Source organism: Scylla paramamosain, chromosome 40 (assembly GCF_035594125.1).
Source record: "Scylla paramamosain isolate STU-SP2022 chromosome 40, ASM3559412v1, whole genome shotgun sequence".
Taxonomy (NCBI): Eukaryota; Metazoa; Arthropoda; class Malacostraca; order Decapoda; family Portunidae; genus Scylla; species Scylla paramamosain.
The window spans coordinates 11268432-11289460 of NC_087190.1; the positions used below are offsets into that span (position 1 = coordinate 11268432).

Below are 21029 nucleotides of genomic sequence, written 5' to 3' on the forward strand. Positions count from 1 at the left end.
TGGGAATCCTGTTCATCCCAGCACACTCACACCACCACCTGCCTTTGTCTCACACTTAACCCTTTCACTGCTATTTGACACAGTTATATCCTAAATTACCAACCACTCTGAGATATCTTTACTTGTTTCTCAGCCACACCAAATATTGTACCAGCTAGAATTGCAAAACCTATTTTTTCTTATCCTCTTCTTTCTTGTAGATACTTAAAAAGGTTCCACATATTGCTTTTAGTGTTGTAAATTGTTATGTATAGCAGTGAAAGAGTTAACCTTCCTCCTGTCACTCAAATGGCAACTCAATACACACACATACTCGTACAGAAATCTTTAGAGAATGTTTATCTTGAAAAATATGAAGCCCTTATTAACTTTTTATGAAACTTAAATTTTCCTGAACTTGAACAGAGAAATAAATGACTAAAAACTTCAACTTCCTAAACTTCAAGACATGGATAACTAAACTTTTCTAAATTCAAACTGAGACATGAATAGGTAGCAAAACTTAGAACACTTCCATAAAACTGAAAACAAAACATACATGACAGAGACACAGGTACCAATTTGATAACAATATTACCCTGACAAAAATTACAACACACAAATTAAGGAATGTGTGGTCCAGGGGTGAGCTTAAGTATATGTACTTAGACTAGGTACAGATTTTCATAAACTTGTATTTGGACTTTAAAAATTCAATGTTACTTGTCCTTATACTTGTACTTAGACCCAAATTACTTGAAAAATACCAAGTACACTCAAGTACAAGCAAGTACATTGTATTTAATCAAAGGTTATATACTGTATATAGATTCTAGTGAACTTTGGGATGATACTGTTGGGTAAATATGCTTAATGAGTGTTATCATATTGGAGTGTAACAGAGAATAAAGGAACATAATTTTCAACAGTGTACTCATTAATGTGTATAAAAGAAAACTACTAACTTTCGTGCTTTACAAATCTGTGACAGGAATTCTTTTTATCGCATAAAGTACTTCTATTTAAATACAATGACATATACTTGACTTGGACTGAGTATGTAGTAAAATGACTGTACTTGTATTGGGAAAAATATTCAGGTGACTTGGACTGAAGTAATGAGTCACCTGTAACTAGACCCTGGTGTGATAATAAATAACATAAATGAGCTGAACAAGAGAAAGATAATGTTGCTACAGTAGAATATCTGTACAAGAAAATATATATATCATTCATTTAATTCTGAACTTACACATTTTTAAAAGTTAATAGGAATCTACAACAATACTCTTGAATAACTAGGCCAATTAAATAGATGACATTTAACATAAACAACCAGACATATGCAAGGAAAACTAGCCTAGAAAAAAAGAAGATACCTTTCAAACCTTCATTTAAAATTTATTGGTCACATATTGAGAGAAAATAGAAAAAAAATGAAAAATAAACAACATTCTCTTTTCTTTCCTTTCCATTTCTTTCTCTTTACGGTCTCCCCTTAAACTTCTTCTTCTTTTTGTTGTTGTTGTTGTTGTTATGTTTGTTCTTGTTCTTGATGCGGTTCCTTACTCCCATGCTCTCCTCCTCATCGTCATCATCAGCAGCTCTCTTCTTCCCTCTCTTCCCTCCCTTCTCGTCTAGCCGCGCCATCTCCTGCGAGGGGAGAGAGGAAGGGAGAGGGGGTGAGAGGGGCAAGAGGTGAGAGGGATAAATTGAGAGAAATTAGTTTTATTTTTATGTAAGAGGGGCACTGGCCAAGAGGGAAACAAAATAAATACATTAATTAAATGATTAAATAATAAAAAAGACCCTAATGAGAGGGTGAATATGTAATCAGTCAGTTAGGCTTACTTAGCTGTAATCAATCAGTCAGTCAGTCAGTCAGTCAGTCTAATTATGTTTATATGTTCTTACTTGAGAGAGGAAGAGAACGGTCCCCAAACAGAGCACTTGATAAACAGAATGGGTCTACGTTGTTAGTGTCAAGTCATTAGAGAACTTCAAAGACCAGACAAACTTATGGATGACGATGATAGGTAGAAATAAGAAGGCATGTTTCATAGAGGGGCTGCCCTGTGTGGATAGAATGGCTTCCTGCACCAGCTTCCCTTATTTTCCCATGTCTTCATGTTCTTATTTGAAGGAGAGGAGGAAAATGGTCCTAAGGTATAGCACAGTACTGGACACTGAGTTAGTCTGCTCAGGGCAAGAATGACTAAACCAATGTCAAATTCTGCTTCACCCTTGATCCCCAAGTGATGGGTGGTGCAGTGCTGTGCCTCTCACGGCTCTGATGGGTGATGTATGGGAGGCTGGAGTAAATAAAGATATGGGTGATGTATGTATGGAATGCTGAACTAAATAAAGAGATGGGTGATGCATGTATGGAAGGTTGAACGAAAGTGACAAAGGGATGGATGATGCACTTATGGAACATTGAAGTAAAGTGATGTGGATATGGGTGATGAATGTATGGGAGGCTGAAGTAAATAATGAGTCATACAAAAACACCATTAAAAAGAAGGATAGGCACTTCTTATACTGCAAGTTTAATTATTTTAGGATCTGTATTAAAGAAAATACACTGCCGTCCACACTCAGTTACAGTTTTGTGTCACTGATGAATCTACTACAGTAAGAATGGTGCCTCAGTTCTGCACATCTAGATAGATATATAGATTGATAGATAGATGTTTAATGACCAAAGATCTTGCAGCATAAAAAATTAACACTAGTTTTAAAACCAAATAACTGTTTGAATCTTGTGAATACTATCTGGGTCCAGTCAGAATAATTTGTCAGTATGTCATGTAAAATACTACATCAAATGAAGATGAAAAGAAAAGAAAAGATGTTGAATATTAAAAAAGAGAATATCCTAAAAAAAACAGTAAAATTATGAAATATATGGCCACTCCTATACAGCACCATCACAACTGTCCAGCCATCGTGTGAGAAGACCCCGTGCTCCTCACCCACTCGCTGGACAACTCAAGCCATCACACACACATTTCAGACACTTCATTATTTATTTTTTTTTTACCTCTGTTTGGGAACTGGCACCTCAATGGGCCTTTTTTCTTATTTTTGTTGCCCTTGGCCAGTACCCCTCTTGTATAAAAATAGAAAATAATGATAGAAAACAGAAATAAAAGCCACACACTCAATCTTGCCAAATCTCTCTCTCTCTCTCTCTCTCTCTCTCTCTCTCTCTCTCTCTCTCTCTCTCTCTCTCTCTCTCTCTCTCTCTCTCTCTCTCTCTCTCTCTCTCAAAAAGGCAAATCTCACTCTAAAATAAAGAAAATGAATAAATAAAAAATAAAACACAGAATTAAAAAAATAAAAATAAAAAAATAAAAGCCACTCACAATCTGCAAATCTCTCTTAAAAAAAAATAAAAAAATAAAAAAAATAAAAAAATAAATAAATAAATAAATAAATATGAACCAAAAACTAAACGCTCACAATCTTGGCGAATCTCTCAGCCTCAGCCACCCGTTCCTCCAGCACCAGCACCTCCTCCTTGACGACTGGGTACACCTCCAGGCGGGTGTTGAGCAGCTCCTCGATCCTCTGGTACACCTCCACCTCGTACTGGAAGCATGTAAGGGGGAGGAGAGAGGGAGGGAAGGGATGGGAGAAGGTTAGGGATCTCTTAACCACAGTAAATCTATTTTGTACTAAGCAAAGCAATCTCTCTCTCTCTCTCTCTCTTTCTCTCCACAAGTTACCTCCAGGCTTCTCCTCCCTCACAGACCTTCATTAATCTTTCCTCCATCTTTCCTCCAATCCTGACTATCCTGTGACACTTGCTTCATAGTTAAAATAGTGTTTTTGTTAGATAGTCTGACATCACATCCAGTTATTCTTCCCTCCACCACCCTCTCTCCTTTCCTCCCTATTTCTTTCCACAAGTTACCTCCAGGCTTCTCCTCCCTCACAGACCTTCCTTAATCTTTCCTCCAAGTTTCCTCCAACCCTGACTATCCTGTGACACTTGGTTCATGGTTAAAATAGTGTTTTTGTTGCACAGTCTTACATCATCACCTGTCATATGTACTGTACCTGTGGTCTGGGATGGTCTGGTAACACACTTGCCTTCAATCAGCACTCCTCTAATGGCATTGTCTTGAAAGTTGTATATATATTTTTTTTAGTGGTAAGTAAGTTGTTTCTCGTTGCTGTGAAGCACGCAAGGGTACATAGCAGGCACAGGATGGAAAGTTTTCACTATAGATTTTTTTTTTATCTGAGAGTGCTACTGGCCAAGGGCAACAAAAAATATTGACAAAAAAATAAAATAAAATAAATAAAAAATAAATAAAAGGACCACTTGAATGCCAATTCCTAGACATGCCAAATAGAATGATAAAAAAATAAATTAATTAAAAAAATAAACAAACAAACAAACAAACAAACAGAGGATAAGTGTCTTGAAACCTTCCTGTGACCAGATGAAGTGACTTCCTGGCCTCCCCTGACCTGTGGTGGTGGCCGCGACCAGTCACCATATGACCTTGACAGCATCGGAAAGCAGTGTTGTCAAGTGTCACAGTACACACACCAAGATCCTCACTATTATCCTCAAAGAAACAAAACATCCATAATATTTTCCAAGACACTTATCCTTAAATTTCCAATAATCCTCTTGACATCCCTTGTGACCGGCACCTCTGCGGGATTTACTTTTCCCCTTGTTTTCCCTTGGCCAGTGATCGACTTACATAAAAAAAAATAAGTAAATAAATAAATAAACAGATAAATAGATAAATAAATAAAACATCCTTATTTAAAGAAACGGATGTGTTCAGAATCAATAATAAATAATAAGCATAAATTAATGAAAAAATTACTTACGACACATGGGAGAGAGATATGCAAGAAAATTCTCACTACAAAACAGATTTACTAGTGTTTGTTATTGTTAGTAAGAGATTTGTTAACTAATGCCTAGAATATTTGGTGAGATTTACTGTGTGTGTGGAGAGGGGGGGGGTGATGGGGATAGTGGTGGAAAGGGAGGGGAGAGGGTGGGTGATATGGAAGAGATGAGAAGGGAGAGGGTGGAAGATGAGGAAGGGAAGGGAAGGGAAGGGAAGGTAAGAAGAGGAAAGGAAAGAAATGGAAAGAAAAAGGAAAGGATAAGAAATGAAACAGAAGGAAAGGAAAAAAATGGAGAGGAGAGAAGAAAGGAAAGAAAAGTGAAGGAAAAAGAGAACAAAAGGAAAGGGAAGGATAGGGAAGGGAAGAAGAGCAAAGGAAAGAAATGGAAAGAAAAAGGAAAGGATAAGAAATGAAACAGAAGGAAAGAAATGGGGAAGAGAGAAGAAAGGAAAGAAAAGAGAAGGAAAAAGAGAACAAAAGGAAAAGGGAAGAGAAGGAAAGGGAAGAGAAGAGAAAGAAATAAATGGAAAGGAAAGAACCAGTGAGGAAGAGAAAAGAAAGGAAATGAAAGAAAAGGAAAAAAATAAAGGAAAAGAAAAAAAAAAAAAAGGAAAAGGAAGGGTAGAGATCCCCACACACAAAAAAAAAAGCAAAAACAAAACAAAACAAAACAAAACTAACCTAACCAAAACTAAATAACCAACAAATAAACCACTACCACCACCACCCACCTGGGACACCAGTGTGATGGCCACCCCCGCCTTGCCGGCCCGAGCAGTGCGGCCCACCCGGTGGATGTAGTTCTTGCTGTGCATCGGGACGTCAAAGTTGATGACGTAATCCACTGCAGGAATGTCCAAGCCTCTGCAGGGGGAAACGAGGGGAAAATGAGGGGAAATGAGGGGGATATTAGGGAAAACGAGGGGAAAAGTAGTGCAAATGATGGGCAAGGATCGGGAAGGGGAAAAAATTACAGGAAAAGGAGAATGAAGGGAAAATATTATGGGGAAAGGAGGAAAAATGAGGAAAAATAAGAAAGGAGGAAAATTAAGGAGAAAAGAGGAACAAAATGGGACAATAACAGAAAATTGTTGAGAGTGAAAGACAAGAAAATAAGGGAATAAAGACAATGGAAACTAACATGGGAAAGAGGGGGAAAATGAGGAAAAATAATGAAAAACTGATAAGAATTAAAGAGAGGAAAATGAGGAAATGCTAAGAGAAACTGACAAGAGGGGAAAAAGAGAAAAACAAGGGAATAACAGAAATTGATAAGGGAAAAAAAAAAAAGAGGAGACTGTAAATGAATAATGGGTGAAAAGAGGGAAAAGTAATGGAAACTGAAAGAAGAAAGAGAAAAATGAGGAGGATAATAATGAAAAACTGAAAAGAAGAAAAGAAGAGAAAAAATACAGGAATAATAAGATAAATTAAGAAGAAAAGAAGAGAGAAAATGAAGAAATAATGAAAAACAGATAAGAAGACAAGAAGAAAGAAAAATAAAGGAATAATAAGAGAAACTAAGAAGAAAAATACAAAAGAAAAATAAGGAAATAGAGAAACTGACAGAGGAAAAGAAAAAAAAATACAAGGAAATAAAAAAAAATGATAAAGAAGAAAAAGAACAGAGTAACAAGCAAATAACAACAAAAACCAACAAAACACATAAACACACCAAAGGAATAAAAATAAGGAAAACCAACCAACCAAACAACAAAAGAAACAAACAAACAAAGGAGAAATAATAATAAAAAAAATACAAACACCAAAAAAACAAACAAACAAACAAACAAACAAACAAACCTTGAAGCAACATCAGTAGCCAGTAAGATGGATCGTTCCTTGGCCTTGAACTTGTTAAGCGCCCCTAACCTCTTGTTCTGTGTCATCTTCCCATACAGAGGAATAGCCGTGAACCCGAGATTCCGCAGCATAAGGGCGGTACGGAGGGTGGACAGCTGGGTGGCGCAGAATACTATAACGGCCTGGTTGCCAATCTCGTTTAAAATGTGGATCAGGTAGAGGTGCTGCGGAGGAGATGTGGATTAGTGGTGGGTGGTGGGTGGGTGGTTGGGGGTATTGGAATGGGGGTAGCAGAGTGTGTGTGTGTGTGTGTGTGTGTGTGTGTGTGTGTGTGTGTGTGTGTGTGTGTGTGTGTGTGTGTGTGTGTGTGTGTGTGTGTGTGTGTGTGTGTGTGTGTGTGTGTGTGTGTGTGTGTGTGTGTGTGTGTGTGTGTGACTGGAAGGAAAGAAGGAAGGAAAGAAAGTAAGGAGAGGAGAGAAGAGAAAAGGAGAGAGAGAGAGAGAGAGAGAGAGAGAGAGAGAGAGAGAGAGAGAGAGAGAGAGAGAGAGAGAGAGAGAGAGAGAGAGAGAGAGAGAGAGAGAGAGAGAGAGAGAGAGAGAGAGAGAGAATTAGGTTTGGTTAGGTTCAATGCATCATAGGTATTTGGTAAACAGAGAACAGTAAGAGACAAAATATAAAAACAAATAAATAAATAAACAAACAAATAAATAAAAAAAATAAGAGAAAAAACAAGAGAAAAAAAAATGTATACTCAAATCATTCACTAACACATACCATAGAACAAAATAAAACTAAATAAAACACACTGAAATAAGATAAAACAAAATACAGTATAATGAATAAAAAAAAAATTACAATACAATGAAATAAAATAAAATAAAATCCAACTAAATAAAATAAAATAAAATTAAATTAAATACAATATAAAACAAAAATACAATGAAAATAAACCAAACCAAACCAAACCAAACCAAACCAAACAAAACCCACAAACCCCCACCTTGTGTTTGCAGGGCACAAACAACATGTACTGCTTCAGCTTGGACACTGTCTGGTACTTTGATGACACCTCCACCTTGACGGGGTCCTTCAGGTGTGCCCTCTGCAGCTTGTTCACCTGCCGGGAGGGGAAAGAGGGGGCTAGTTGAGCAGAGCCTTCTTGAGAGAGAGAGAGAGAGAGAGAGAGAGAGAGAGAGAGAGAGAGAGAGAGAGAGAGAGAGAGAGAGAGAGAGAGAGAGAGAGAGAGAGAGAGAGAGAGAGAGAGAGAGAGAGAGAGAGAGAGAGAGAGAGAGAGAGAGAGAGAGAGAGAGAGAGAGAGAGAATGGTATGTTTGGCAGCGAGGTGCACTCTCCTTATCACACACTGTGGGTAGGAACACTCCTCAGTACCTCATCACTTGTCAGGGCTAATACACATGACTGCCTTTTTTGCTTTTCCTGCTTTCCGCTCACATACTGCAGCACTGTTTCCATGCATCAGTGCCTGGCAGATGTGGGTGGAAAGCACATCAATGAGACAACTATTCAAGCTATTACAGATCTCCACAAAGCAGGTCTGAGGACAAGGACATATTCTAAGAGGCAGCTGGAAGTCAACCACAGCCTTACAGTACATTAAATTAAGGAAAGGAAGTGTTTATCTCTGTACTGTCCATGACACTTAATGCCATGACCTTGGGTGCCAGTTACAGCAAGAAAAGGCAACTTATAAATGACTCACTGAGAAAGAAAAGGATCCAGTTTATAAATAGATATGAAGACTGGGCCTTATATAGGTGGTGTACAGTAGTGTGGTCCAATGAAAGGACTTGTGTTAGTGGTACATCAACCAAAGTGTACAGGCAGCTTGGGTCTGCTCCAGTGATCCTCGCTACACTCACACCACAAACCACCCTCAGAGTTTAAAGATTTGAGGATGTTTTACTTTCAATGGCGTTGGTGATCTTGTTGTGCTTCGTGACAAAACTACTGTCACCAAAGAAGTGTATTTGGAACTTTTAATGGATCATCTTATCTTTCAAAATAACGTAAGCCAAAATTTTCAAACAGGATCGCATAGCAGCTCATACCACTCAGGCTGTGTAAGAATGGCTAGGAAACTGTGAAATCAACACCAAGAGAGACTGGCCTGCTAATTTATGGGATGTAATTAAGGCTACATTAAGAGACCACGACACCTCCACACTCTCCAAGCTTTGCAAATGTTGGGCAGGATTCAAGCTTGAGACACTTCAAAATCTAACTGACAGTGAACCAAAACATCTCAGGGAAATGCTCAAGAAACAAGGAAATTTAATAAAAAACTACACCAAGAAATGGAGTTAAAAATTGTAAGTTTTTTTTTGTGATCTGATGGGAAGAATGCAACCAAAAACTTTTCACACACTGTTGAAGAAGAGATAATGGACAGGTGAGTTGACAAGTTCATTAGGAGCTGACAGGTAAAAAATAAAAAATAAATAAAAATAACAGAAGGAAGAATGACAGAATAAAGAAGAAAGGGAAAATAAGCAAAATGAGGGAAAGTGCATGGAAAAATTATACGGAGGTAAAAAAAATAATAGAGCAGAGAATGAGGGAATAAGGGAGAAAGGGAAAATAGGTGAAATGAAGGGAAATGCATGAAAAATTATGGGAAAAGGGAAGATGGGAAGACTGTGGCACTGTAACAAAGACTATGACAATACCAGGAAAAACATAAGATGGCATTAAAAGGAAGACACTGAAGGGGAGTGGCACTGTTTGGGAGACTGCAGCACTGATGGGGAGGTAGCAGAAGTGATGTGAAAGTGGCACTAATGAAATGGCACTAATGGGAAGAAGAAAGCACCAATAAGACGGCTCTGATAGGAAGGTGGCATTGATGAGACTATGGCGCTGTTAAAATGGAATTGATAGGAAGATTGTCACTGAAAAGATAGCACTGATAGCAAAGAGATACTGAAGATAGTAATATGGCACTGCAAGGGATAGCACTGCTGGGACGGCACCTTGCTGGTCATGGTGGCGGAGAACAGCATTGTCCTCCTCTCCCGTGGCAGCTCCTTCAGGATCTTGTCCACCTCCTCCTCGAAGTCCAGGTTCAAAATGCGGTCTGCCTCGTCCATCACCTGCCGGGGACACTTGTTACTCTGCGGCTCTCACCTGTGCACCCTACTTGTCTGGCATTAGGTTAGGTTAGGTGCATCATTGGGGTTAGGTTAGGTTCATCATTGGGATCTGGTGAGGTTAAGTTGGGTTGCATTAGGTAAGGTTCAGTTAGGTTTAAGATTTGGTGGTTAAGTTTCATTAGGTTGAGATTTGGTATGGTATGGTATGGTATGGTATGGTATGGTATGGTATGGTTAGGTTAGGTTAAGTGCATCACTGGGATCTGGTGAGGTGAGGTGAGGTGAGGTGAGGTGAGGTGAGGTGAGGTGAGGTTTGGTTCAGTTTAGTTAGGTTAGGTTAAATGCATTATTGTGATTTGGTGAGGTTCAGTTTGGGGTTTAGTTTGGTTAAGTTAAGTTAGGTTAGGTTATGTACATCATTGGGATCTGGTGAGGTTAGGTTTGGGAATTGGTGCAGTGCTGTGCTTCCCATGCGATGGAGGATGCAAGGTGACATGCAAGATACTCATAGAAATCTTTAATTTTCTTTTTTATATAATTTTTTCATGTAAAATCTGAGAGCATCTTAACATTCAGGAGTGATTTTTTTTTGTCCAAGAAGACATGTTTTGTTTTAAGCATGACCTCACAATGACTGGACATTACCATTATAAGTAAAGTGTATATACCATAAAATTTCATTCCTTAACTTACATTCCCCATAATTACCGTATTGTATGGCTCATAAGATGCACCCTCTCTCTCTCTCTCTCTCTCTCTCTCTCAAAAAAAAAAAAAAAAAAAAAAAAAAAAGTCTCAGGAAATGAGCCTGCGTCCTCTGAGGCGGCCAAGGTTCAGCATTGGGGCAGTGGTTGGTGGTAAGTCTATGGCAACAGAGGCTCTAAAATAAAACCCCAGACATCTTCGCACATGTAAACAAAGTGGTGGTTGGTACTACACCACAAAACAACTCATTCTTTCAAGGTAACAATACATAATAGGTTATACTGACTGGTAATTCACATAGAATGACACCAGTCAGGAAGAATTTGCCTAAGTGACCATGCACCATGCATTGCATGTACCAAAACAAACACGTGGTAGGTTACACGTCGAACCCGGTGACATGGGCAAGCTTCATTGTGTTCTTTACAGTGTGCTGCCGTTAATCCTTGAGGTAAGACACACTTTCATACAATTAAAACTCCACCTATCTTGTAACATTCTTACCTAGCATACATGTTAAAAAAAAAAACTTGAAGCTAATGAGAAACTTTTTTTTTCTTTAAGAAAATAGCTTACTACCTAAAAACAAAAGATTTCTAATAATGATCTAAATGCATGTGAGAGTCTTCAAATGTCAGGTGAAATCCTTCACTTCATATTCAGAGCTTAAATCCACTCATTTATGATTTTTTTTCATTTCAATGTCTGCCAAAAACTGGGTGCATCTTATGAGCCCATGTGTCTTATGAGCCATCAAATATGGTACTTTGTTTTTAAGCCTACCGAGGTTTTCAACTTCAGTAGTGTTTATTCAACTATTGTTGAAAAAACACTGCCTCAACTGTGGATGTAAAGAAAATTCACCAAACTTGTGTAGTTGTTGAGCTAACTGAAGAAATATATGTATTTCTCAAGGGAGGCTGAGTTTCTTTCAAACTCTGTGGGTTTGTGGCGAGCAGGGCTGCCAACACAACAATGAGGTCTCATTGAGATTCTTCTCTGAACAGAGTACAGAATCATGAAAACACCCTTGAAAACCCTAACCACCCATTCACCCTCATCAAACCATCACAAAGTCATGAAAACACTAGAAAACTCCCAATAACTTCCACTATGGCCAGTTAAGCTCCTTAGTCACACAACTCTTGGAAAAACATAAATAACTTTCACTCAACCATATCAAACAAAAAACAAAAACAAACAAAAAAAAAACCCTTGAAATCTTCCCAGAATATAAAAAAAACAATCAGTTAAATTCCCTAAAATGGCAAAAAAAAAAATAAATAAATAAACAAAATAAATAAATAAATAAATAAATAAAAAAATAAAAAAAACTTCCACTAGGCTCCATCAAACCAGAAAAAACACCCTTCAAAAAACTAACTAAAAAAAAAAAAAAAAACTCGCAAAAAATAAATGGAAAAAAAAAAATAAATAAATAAAATATATATATATATATATATATATATATATATATATATATATATATATATATATATATATATATATATATATATATATATATATATATATATATATATATATATATATAAATAAATAAAAATTAATAACCAGCAACATCTAGCAGACCCAGCAATACCCTTAACTCCTTGCCCCACCCCCTGACCCCAACAAGACCCTGACAAGACCTTGCACAACACACTCCAGCCCTCAGGAACAAAGGAACCCACCAGGTACTTGAGCGCCTTCAGGTTGAACCCCTTGGTCTTCTGCAGGTGGTCTACGAGGCGGCCCGGCGTGGCCACAATGATGTGAGGGCGCTTGGCCAGCTCCACTGCCTGCTGGGTGATGTCCATGCCTCCCACCACCACCACGCAGGTCACCCCCACCGCCCGCCCTGGGAAAGAGTGGAACTATTGGGATTGTACTAAGCATTGCGACTGTAATCTGTGTCTGTCCAGGTATTGTACTCTGTGTCTGTCTAGCAATTGTAATTTGTGTCTGTATATCTGTCTATTGTAATTTGTGTCTGTCTATTTGTTGTAATCTGCGTCTCTATTTGGACTGTAATAAGTGTTGTGACTGTAATCTGTGTCTGTCTGGTTATTGTAATCTGTGCCTGTCTATTGATTGTAATTATGCATGTCTGTCTATCTGTCTATTGTAATTTGTGTCTGTCTGTCTGTTGTAATCTGCATCTATCTGTTGTAATCTGTATGTCTATTGTAATTTGTGTTTATCTATCTATTGTAATCTACATCTATCTACCTATTGTAATCTGTCTATCTGTCTATTGTAATCTGCATCTATCTATCTACTGTAATTTGTACTTATCTACTGTAATCTGTCTATCTATCTATTGTAATCTGCACTATCTATAGTGATATGCGTCTACCTATCCATCTATGTACCAGACCAGCAATCCCACACGAGCAACTGTACACACACACACTAACAACTATTAAAAAATATATATACAGGGTGTTCTGGGAGGAAAGAGCATCATTCTGAGTTGCAAATATTCTATGGGCAGTGCTTTCAAATGTCATGGTTTAGAAGTTAGACATTTAAACATGAATGGTGAGGGTGAGGGAGTTGGGGAGGGCAGCAATGGTGGGTGCTGGCATTGTGGAAATATTACTAGATTAAAGACTAAGGTTTTCATGAATATATAATTGATTTCAAGAACACAGAGAATAATTGTAGCAGGTAACAGGTAGAATATAATGAACTCTATATGGCAACAGTGACCAGCTCATAGTAAAATGCCTTGTTATTTCTAAGACGTTAAATTTACAGCATTTGGCCGTACGATACTTATGACTTAAAATGACCATCTTTTATATCCGAGAATGTGGCTTTCCTCCTGGGACTCCTTGCACGTGTGTGTGTGTGTGTGTGTGTGTGTTCTTACAAGGAATAGCAAAAAACAGTAATGGAAAATGCAACACAAATATAACTTGTGACTGTAAAAATATAAGTACACACACACACACACACACACACACAACAAAATCAAACCAAACACAAATAAAAAACAACAAACACCACTCAAACACCACACAGCACCACAAACACCCCAAAAACACCACACACCATTCAAACACCATTCAACACCACACAACACTATTCGAGACCACACAACACCACTCCCACACACCCATGGCATCAAACTGCTCCTTGATCTGGTAGGCCAACTCTCTGGTAGGGGTCAACACCAGTCCAAAGAGCCGCTGGGGCCTCGATATCAGTGCCTGCAGCAGTGGCAGTCCGAAGGCACCAGTCTTTCCTGACCCGGTCTCTGCCAAGCCAATCACATCCTTGTCTGGAAATATGAGTGGGTTTGTTATTGTTCTGTTTTGTTGAGGAGGGTGGAAAGATTGGGGGTGGAAAGATGGGGAACGTATGAAGAGAGAGGGGTGTGGGATGTGTGAAAAGAGAGGGGAATAAGTATAAGAAGGGATAATGGGGTGGAAGAAAGGGCAAAAATACAAAGGAAAGAGGAAAATGCAAAACAATGCAGGAAATTTATATAAAAAAAAGGGGCAAATGAATGGAAAGATGAATCATTTGTCAAAAATGGGAGATGCAGGGAAAGAGAAGAAAATGGAAGGAAAGGGAAGAAAATGCAAGGAAAAGAAGGGAGAAATGTATGGAAAGAGAGGGAAAGGCATGGAAGAAATGGGAAAAATGCATAGAAAAGGAGGAAAAAGACAAGAAGAGAAAAATACATGGAAAATAGGGAAAAATATATGAATGGAAGGGACAAATGCATGAAAAGAAGGGAAATGCATTGGAAGAAGGGAAGATAAAAGGAAAAAGGAAAAATTACAAGGAAGGAAGGAAAATGCATGAAAAGAGGAATATATGAAAAGACAAATGGATGGAAAAAGGGTAAAAGATGAGAGGGAAAAAGGAAAAAAATGCATGATAAGGAAGGAAAATGCATGAAGATATTACATTTGTACATTACTGAAGAAAAAAAAAAATAATGAAAATTATTACCACCAGTTTTCCTGTTTTGCTAATTACTGCGAAGTGTAAGAAAAATAAAATAAAATAAAAGTAAATAAATGAATGAATAAACTATAGATCTTAAAATTGTTATACTGCCAGTGTTCCTATTTCTTCAAAACTTAATACTGAGGATCGAAAAAAAAAAAAAAAAAACATAAGTAATAAACAAAAAAAATAGGAAAAAAAGAAGAAAGAAGTAAGCAAATAGATGAATTGAAGGATAAACAAAGTAGTAAACAAATTAAAATGTCAAAACAGTATAAATCAAAGCAAACAGATGGATAAACAAATTAATAAGCAAATAAATAGGAAAAAAAAACATTACTTCCACATCTAACTTCCCCAACCCAAGAAAAAGAACCCAGTTTATGAAGAAAAAAGCAAATAAATAAATAAACATCCTTGCTATTTGCTCTCGTATCTATTTTGACCATTCATGTTCCTCCCCAACAACTTCTTGTGTTATATTCTTTTTTTCGGTCAATTCTCTTCTTGTGTTATTTTACTTCTCTTTCTATTTTTGTTCTTGTGCCTTCTTGGATCTTTCATTTATATTTTTCTGGTCCAGCATCACCACACCACACCAGCTGACCAACATCATAAGCAGCACCACCCTTCACTGGACACACACAAACACACAGAGGCATCAGGAATCCTTGAGAGCCGTCACAAGGCAGCCGACACACTTAAGAGATGTACAGTATTCATAAGTAAGGGAAGATGAAGAAAAGACTCATGGTGAACTAAAGATTACTCGACTGTACATTCGCTAAACATGACCATACATATAAGCACACAAGGGAAGCTGCAAGAAGCCGTCAGGCCGTCACGTGGCATTCTCTGTAAATTTATCAGTATTTTCTTTCCTCCATGCATCCTCCCACATTAGCAAATCCAGCCTAACTTGGTACTTGGGGTGCTGGCTGTTCCTGTCCCACACTGCTGTCACACTTAGTTGCCAGGTACATGATGGTCTCCCTCTCTTGTTTTAATTACCCCAGAATTATGGATGAAATATGAGACTGCATTTTTCATTTTTATTTATTTCTTTTATGGGTTTTGATATGATGATGGAGCAACACTGTATATCTCCCAGTAAACTTAGCAACGGGTATAGGCTGTGACACGTGAATCCCCCAGGACACAGTGTGGTGGTCCAGGTCACATCAGGTCACTCTGGGGTTGAGGTGGCAGCAGTGCAGACACGTGCAGCCAACACCCCGAGTGACAAGTTAGTCTGCGTCCACTATAACTGAGTACTTTGCCAACACTGTTATTATTACTGATATTAAACTGTTTATCACATGTTTTGGGTACCCAAGACTACTTATTAACTCAGTGCACTTAAATTACCTATATTAATTAAGCTGTTTACTTATGTCCCTTTGAAGAAAATTTGAGAAAAATTTTTTTCTTTTATCTTTTATTTATTTATTTTCTTGAAGTCTTTTTTATTATTTTTTTTCTGTATTCTTTTTCTAAATGTTGTTCTTTTATTTATTTGTCTTTCCTTTTGTTTTCATTCTTTTTCTCTAAATGTTTTTTTCTTAATTTCTTTTCTCACGTACTTTTTTTTTCCTTTATTTATTTATTTATTTTCATCTTCAGTTGATCTTTACATCTCTCTCTCTCTCTCTCTCTCTCTCTCTCTCTTTCTCTGCCATGACTCACCCTGCAGGGCCAGCGGTATGGCCTCCCGCTGGATGGCCGAGGGGGTCTTCCATCCAAGCCCCTCACATGCCGCACACAGCTCATCTACCACACCCTGTGGAGGGAAGGACAGCTGTTAAGAAGGTTAGGAATGCTATGACACATAACAACATCACCCCCATTCTAATATAACTCCCTACCAGTCTTAATACAGCAAAATACATACAGAGGAAGAAATATATTGCCTTCCTTGTATCTTAGGAGTCACTTAGAGTTTACTGGGTGTTAGGAAGGTCAGGAATGCAAAGGCAATTAATAGCACCACAACCCCTCTCATATAACTCACTATCAGTCTTAATGCAGTGGAATACTGAGGAATAAAATTGAAATACAGGGAAAAAAAAAGGAAAAAAATGTATGAAAAAAGGGAGGAATGCATGAAAAGGAGGAAAAATGTATGAAAAGAAGGACGAGTTGAATGAAAAGGAGGAAAAAATCAGTGAAAAGAAGGGATAAATGCATGGAAAGGATGGGGAATGTCTCCCTTGCATGTTGATGGGAGGCACTGTGTAAGGTGTCAGCACAGTTAGTTTTGAGTTATTGATCCAAATGAGAGTAACTTGACCTAATGTAATACAGTAACTTAACCTAACAAAGTAACCTGACCTAACACAATACTGTAACTTAACCTAACTTAACTTAACCTAACCTAACTTAATCTAACAAAGTAACTTATCCTAACAGAGTAACTTAACCTAAACATAAGACTAACTTAATCTAACATACTAATTTAACTAACACAGTAACTTAAACCAACATAACAGACTAACTTAACCGAACATAACATAGCAACTTAACACAATAACCTAACCTAACCTAAGGGTAACTTAACCTAACACAACTTAACACAGTAACTTGACGTAGCCTAAGCTGAGTGGAGAAATGGGCGCTATGAATATTATGACAGTAAATATTACCAGTAGATGCACGTTAAGACATCCTGTAACCTTTGTGATCATAATTTTTAATCTAATAGAGACCAACTTATTATGAATTGAACTGATACGTGCTCCCCTTATGCTACTGTTTGTGCTGTATCCCTATTACCCTCTTACATGCTAACAAGGGGTAGATAAACAGGTGAGCCAGCCAGGTGAGTCAAATTTAACCCAACACGCACAAACCCAATATTTTCATCACCGTATATTTAATCACCCAAAAACACGATATAATAAGATCTATCACGTGTTTCTTTGGTGTCAACTGGTAGATTATAAATTCCTGTAGGTGTATTGTTGGCAAGGTGGGTGTGGAAAGTGTAGTAAGTACTCACGAGGTCCTTAAATGTGATGGTGCTCTTCTCTTCCTCCGCCATGCTGGTTTGTTTACTTGTCTTCTCTTCCTCCTCCTCCTCCTGTGACCTCCCGCCATCTTATAAACACCACGAGCCTAAAGTTTATGTGTGGATTTCAACTAACTTAAAAAAAAAGGAATAAAAGAAAGAAAATGTGATAATTGCCCAAATAACCTCATTAATCTCGAGACACTGTTTGTTTCTGGGCCCAAAATATAGGACTCAATGACAGATACCGGAAATGAAACCAAATAAATGAACACTCAACCTAACCTCACCTAACCTCTGTTACTTCAATATAATCCAAAACGTAAAGTAGTGAAGAAGGACGTGTGGTGAAGCAAAACACAACTGGTATCTACTACATTTAATACTTAACTCTTTCAGTGCTAGAATTTTTTTTTCCATAATCTATTATATTTTTTTCAGAAAGTTCTCTTTTCTAAAGTATGTTATTTAGCTTTGTAGTCTTGAAAAATAGAAAATTAACCCATTCTCTCTCTCTCTCTCTCTCTCTCTCTCTCTCTCTCTCTCTCTCTCTCTCTCTCTCTCTCTCTCATTTAAATACCCACTCCACTCATGCATTACTGAAAGCCTCGGTCGTCAATCGCTTCACGGGGCGTTTGAGTGGTAGATATTGCAGCACGCGCCGTGACTTCTGCAGCGAGTGTACAGCGGCAACACGCCTCAACTGTGTGATTTGATAAGAAACAGAACGTCTTGCTTCCCTTTATCGCGATCCATTGGTCATCATTATTGTTTATCATCTCACTCATTATTTCCCTTTATCGTTACTCCACACTTTTTGTTTGGCTCGTTAGGTTAATTAGATCTTTATTGATTTTTTTTCTTTTATTAAAGTGCTTTATAGCTGCCCATCTATACAACATTATTACTATTTAGTTTTTTTTTTTTTTTATAGTTTCTGTATTTTAGTAAACATGAACAGGGACAGGGGGATATTCTAAAAAGGGTATTACTAATGCCTTAACCAGGTGGGTTTTAATTTTGGATGGTTGATCTCGTGGAGTATATAATTTCCTTAGTGCAGCATTGGCTTTGTTCTTTCTTTTTATGGTGTTTGTTTTTAACTGTTCATTTCGAGGCCAAGGGTTTTTCCAGTAGGTTCAAATTTTATTTCAGTGGCATTTATATTTAGTGGGTGTGTGACTCTGGCGCCGAGGTGTAACGGAGTGGACTTCTGTATGTTAGTTTTTATTTTCCATTTTTCCTCGAATTCATTAATCTTTATTATTTCTCTCAGTGATGGTATTTATCATAGGTTTAGATCTTCCTTCATATTCTATAATGTGTGTTGGCGGAAGCACACTGCCCTGAGGCACTCCACATTCTAAGTTGATGTTATTTATTTTGACGCGGGCTTTCCCATCATTCAGGAAGTCACAGAGAAGTCGTTCAATGGTTGATGGAAGTTGAAGATGTAGTGTTTTGTATTTCAAACCGTTATGCCACGCTTTGTCGAATGCTTTGGATATATCACGTAAGATTATTTGGCACTGCCTCCGTTGGCTTTATATTGAGCTATTTGTTCGGTGATTAATGCTAAGGCCATATGAGTGCCTTTCCCCATTCTAAACCCAAACTGATTTTCGTTATAGAGATTATTTGTTTCTAGGTGTTTTCTTAATCTGTTGTTGATAATTCTTTCAAAAATTTTCCAGGGACTTCCAGAAGTGAAACTGGTCTATAGTTTTCGACCTGGTGTGGAGATTTATCAGCTTTGGGTATTAATAATTGAAGCTTTCCAGTGGTCTGGGAAGTAACCAGATGAGAGGCATGCATTAAAAATATCTTTGAGGCGGTTAATTGCGGAATCAGGTAATTTGTTAAGGATGGTTTTGTTAACGCCGCTGCTTCCGGGTCATGTCTTTTTGGTATGTTTGCAAATTTGCTTGATGTCTTGTGTGGTTATTTCTTGGTCCAGTTGTGGGTTGTTTAGCCTGCTGATGTCTGCGTTGTGAAATGGTGTGATTCTATGTAGGTTGTTGTGTAGGTATTCGAATACTTCGTAGGGTTCTTCCTGTTCTACTTTATCTTCGTTATCGTCTTGGCTGAAAATCCTGGACCAGTGTTGTCTGTGCAGCTCTTCTTTGTCTGGCGTAGAGAATACTTTGGTGTTGTGGGAGTTAATTAGGTAGTGGGCTTCTGGAATGGACTGTCCTGTCAGGTTCTTAACTTTTTTTCCAGAAGAATTCCGTGATATGGAAGCTTGCAGCGATGTTTTGTAGAGTTTTGCTCCAGCTTTCGTTGGAATTTATAATAAGAGCTTCGGATAGATAAGTTGTTATGGTTTTATAGGTTAAGAAGTGGTGTGGTGTCCAGCCGTAAACTGTTGAGTGGTGTTTTATTGCGTTAAATTGAGAGATTATTTTTTGTGTGCGATAGCTGAGGTTGGGGTGTGGTAGAGGGCGCAGGTGCATGCAAGAAATGTGTGCGTCTATTGAAGTTTCAGTGATTTTGTGGCAGTATGTGATTGGTGTGTCTATTACTTCGAGGGCAATGTTGTCTAGGTTATTGTGTTTAGTATTGTTGTCATTGCTTTCTTGGAACAGGCTCCACCTCGCTCTTTTAAAGTCAGGTCTGAGGGGGTATTGGTACATAAATGGGTGAAGACGAAATAGTAAGGTTGACGAAATATTAAGGTAAATTGGGATGCGGTCACTTGTTGTTGGAGGTCCCTGTGCAATCTGAATGTCGTGACGAGTTTTGTAATTTGTGAGTATTAAGTCAGGATTTGTTCCTCTGCGATGGGTGAAAAAATTAAGAAAATGAGAGCCAATATGTTGAGTCGTCTTGTTTTTAATCAATGTGTTAAGCGGAGTGCCTTGTGTATTTTTTTTTTTTCTCTAACCAAGGATACTCCATCACTGGTTAAGGTCGGCAATTAAGTAAACTGGGATGTTTCTCCGGAAGAGTCTGGTGAAGTCTGGGATTGGAATGTAAGGGCTTAAAACTGTCACTGCGCTGCTTGTGTCCTGCTTCTCTCCTTCTTGTCTGTTGTCCTTGTTACGAGCCACACGTTAGAGTTGGAGTCAAAACACTTTCAAACATAATTTTCTTGGCTGTTAGAGGTACATGTGCATCCTTCAGTAGTGGACATAATGCTCCTGTTCATTTAGTATATTGCACTATTCTATCGGTTATTTCTTGTTTATTATTTCCTTTTGTTGTAAATACACTTCCTAAGTATTTCACTTCTTCGACGTCTTTGACTCTGCTTCCCTGTATTTCCACCACGAAGTCTTCTTATTCCCCTCTACAGAATTTCATTATTTATTTGTTTTTCCACCTTCATCTTTAAACGTGCATTTGTCAGTACCTCGTGAATGTCAACAGTGGTCCTTCCAAGTCTTGCCTGTCGTCACTCCATACGGCTGTATCATCCGCGTATCCCATTGTGTCTCCTTCTCCTGGTTGTCTATGTCCCCTTTTGTAACACTTCATTACTGCATCCATGTCATCCATCGTCTTTCCTTAACTTATTATATTTTTATTGATTTTCTTTTCTTTAAGTGTATTTTGCATTTAGTTATTTACTTTCTATAT

The 21029-nt window shown here is 37.9% G+C and overlaps 1 protein-coding gene across 1 annotated transcript; it reads right to left on the reverse strand.

Moving 5' to 3' along the window:
• Positions 1 to 320: 320 nt before the first annotated feature.
• LOC135092425 (probable ATP-dependent RNA helicase DDX47) lies at positions 321 to 17586 on the reverse strand. Its single transcript, XM_063990903.1, has 10 exons — positions 17442 to 17586; positions 16130 to 16223; positions 13602 to 13766; positions 12172 to 12338; positions 9656 to 9775; positions 7667 to 7783; positions 6667 to 6890; positions 5595 to 5727; positions 3445 to 3573; positions 321 to 1632 (listed from the first exon to the last, which is right to left on the reverse strand). Exons 1-10 carry the CDS (start codon positions 17481 to 17483, stop codon positions 1465 to 1467), a joined length of 1359 nt encoding a protein of 452 aa, XP_063846973.1. The 5' UTR covers positions 17484 to 17586; the 3' UTR covers positions 321 to 1464.
• Between the last annotated feature and the right edge of the window lie 3443 nt (positions 17587 to 21029).

What these genes read in the sequence shown, in the direction of transcription:
- LOC135092425 (XM_063990903.1), bottom strand. Translation starts at nt 17,483, where the DNA reads ATGGCGGAGGAAGAGAAGAGCACCATCACATTTAAGGACCTC. An exon ending in GGAGCAGTTTGATGCCATGG is followed by an intron (nt 12,339 to 13,601) that starts GTGTGTGGGAGT and finishes ACTCTTTCCCAG; the next exon opens with GGCGGGCGGTGGGGGTGACC. An exon ending in CCATCACACTGGTGTCCCAG is followed by an intron (nt 3,574 to 5,594) that starts GTGGGTGGTGGT and finishes ACATGCTTCCAG; the next exon opens with TACGAGGTGGAGGTGTACCA.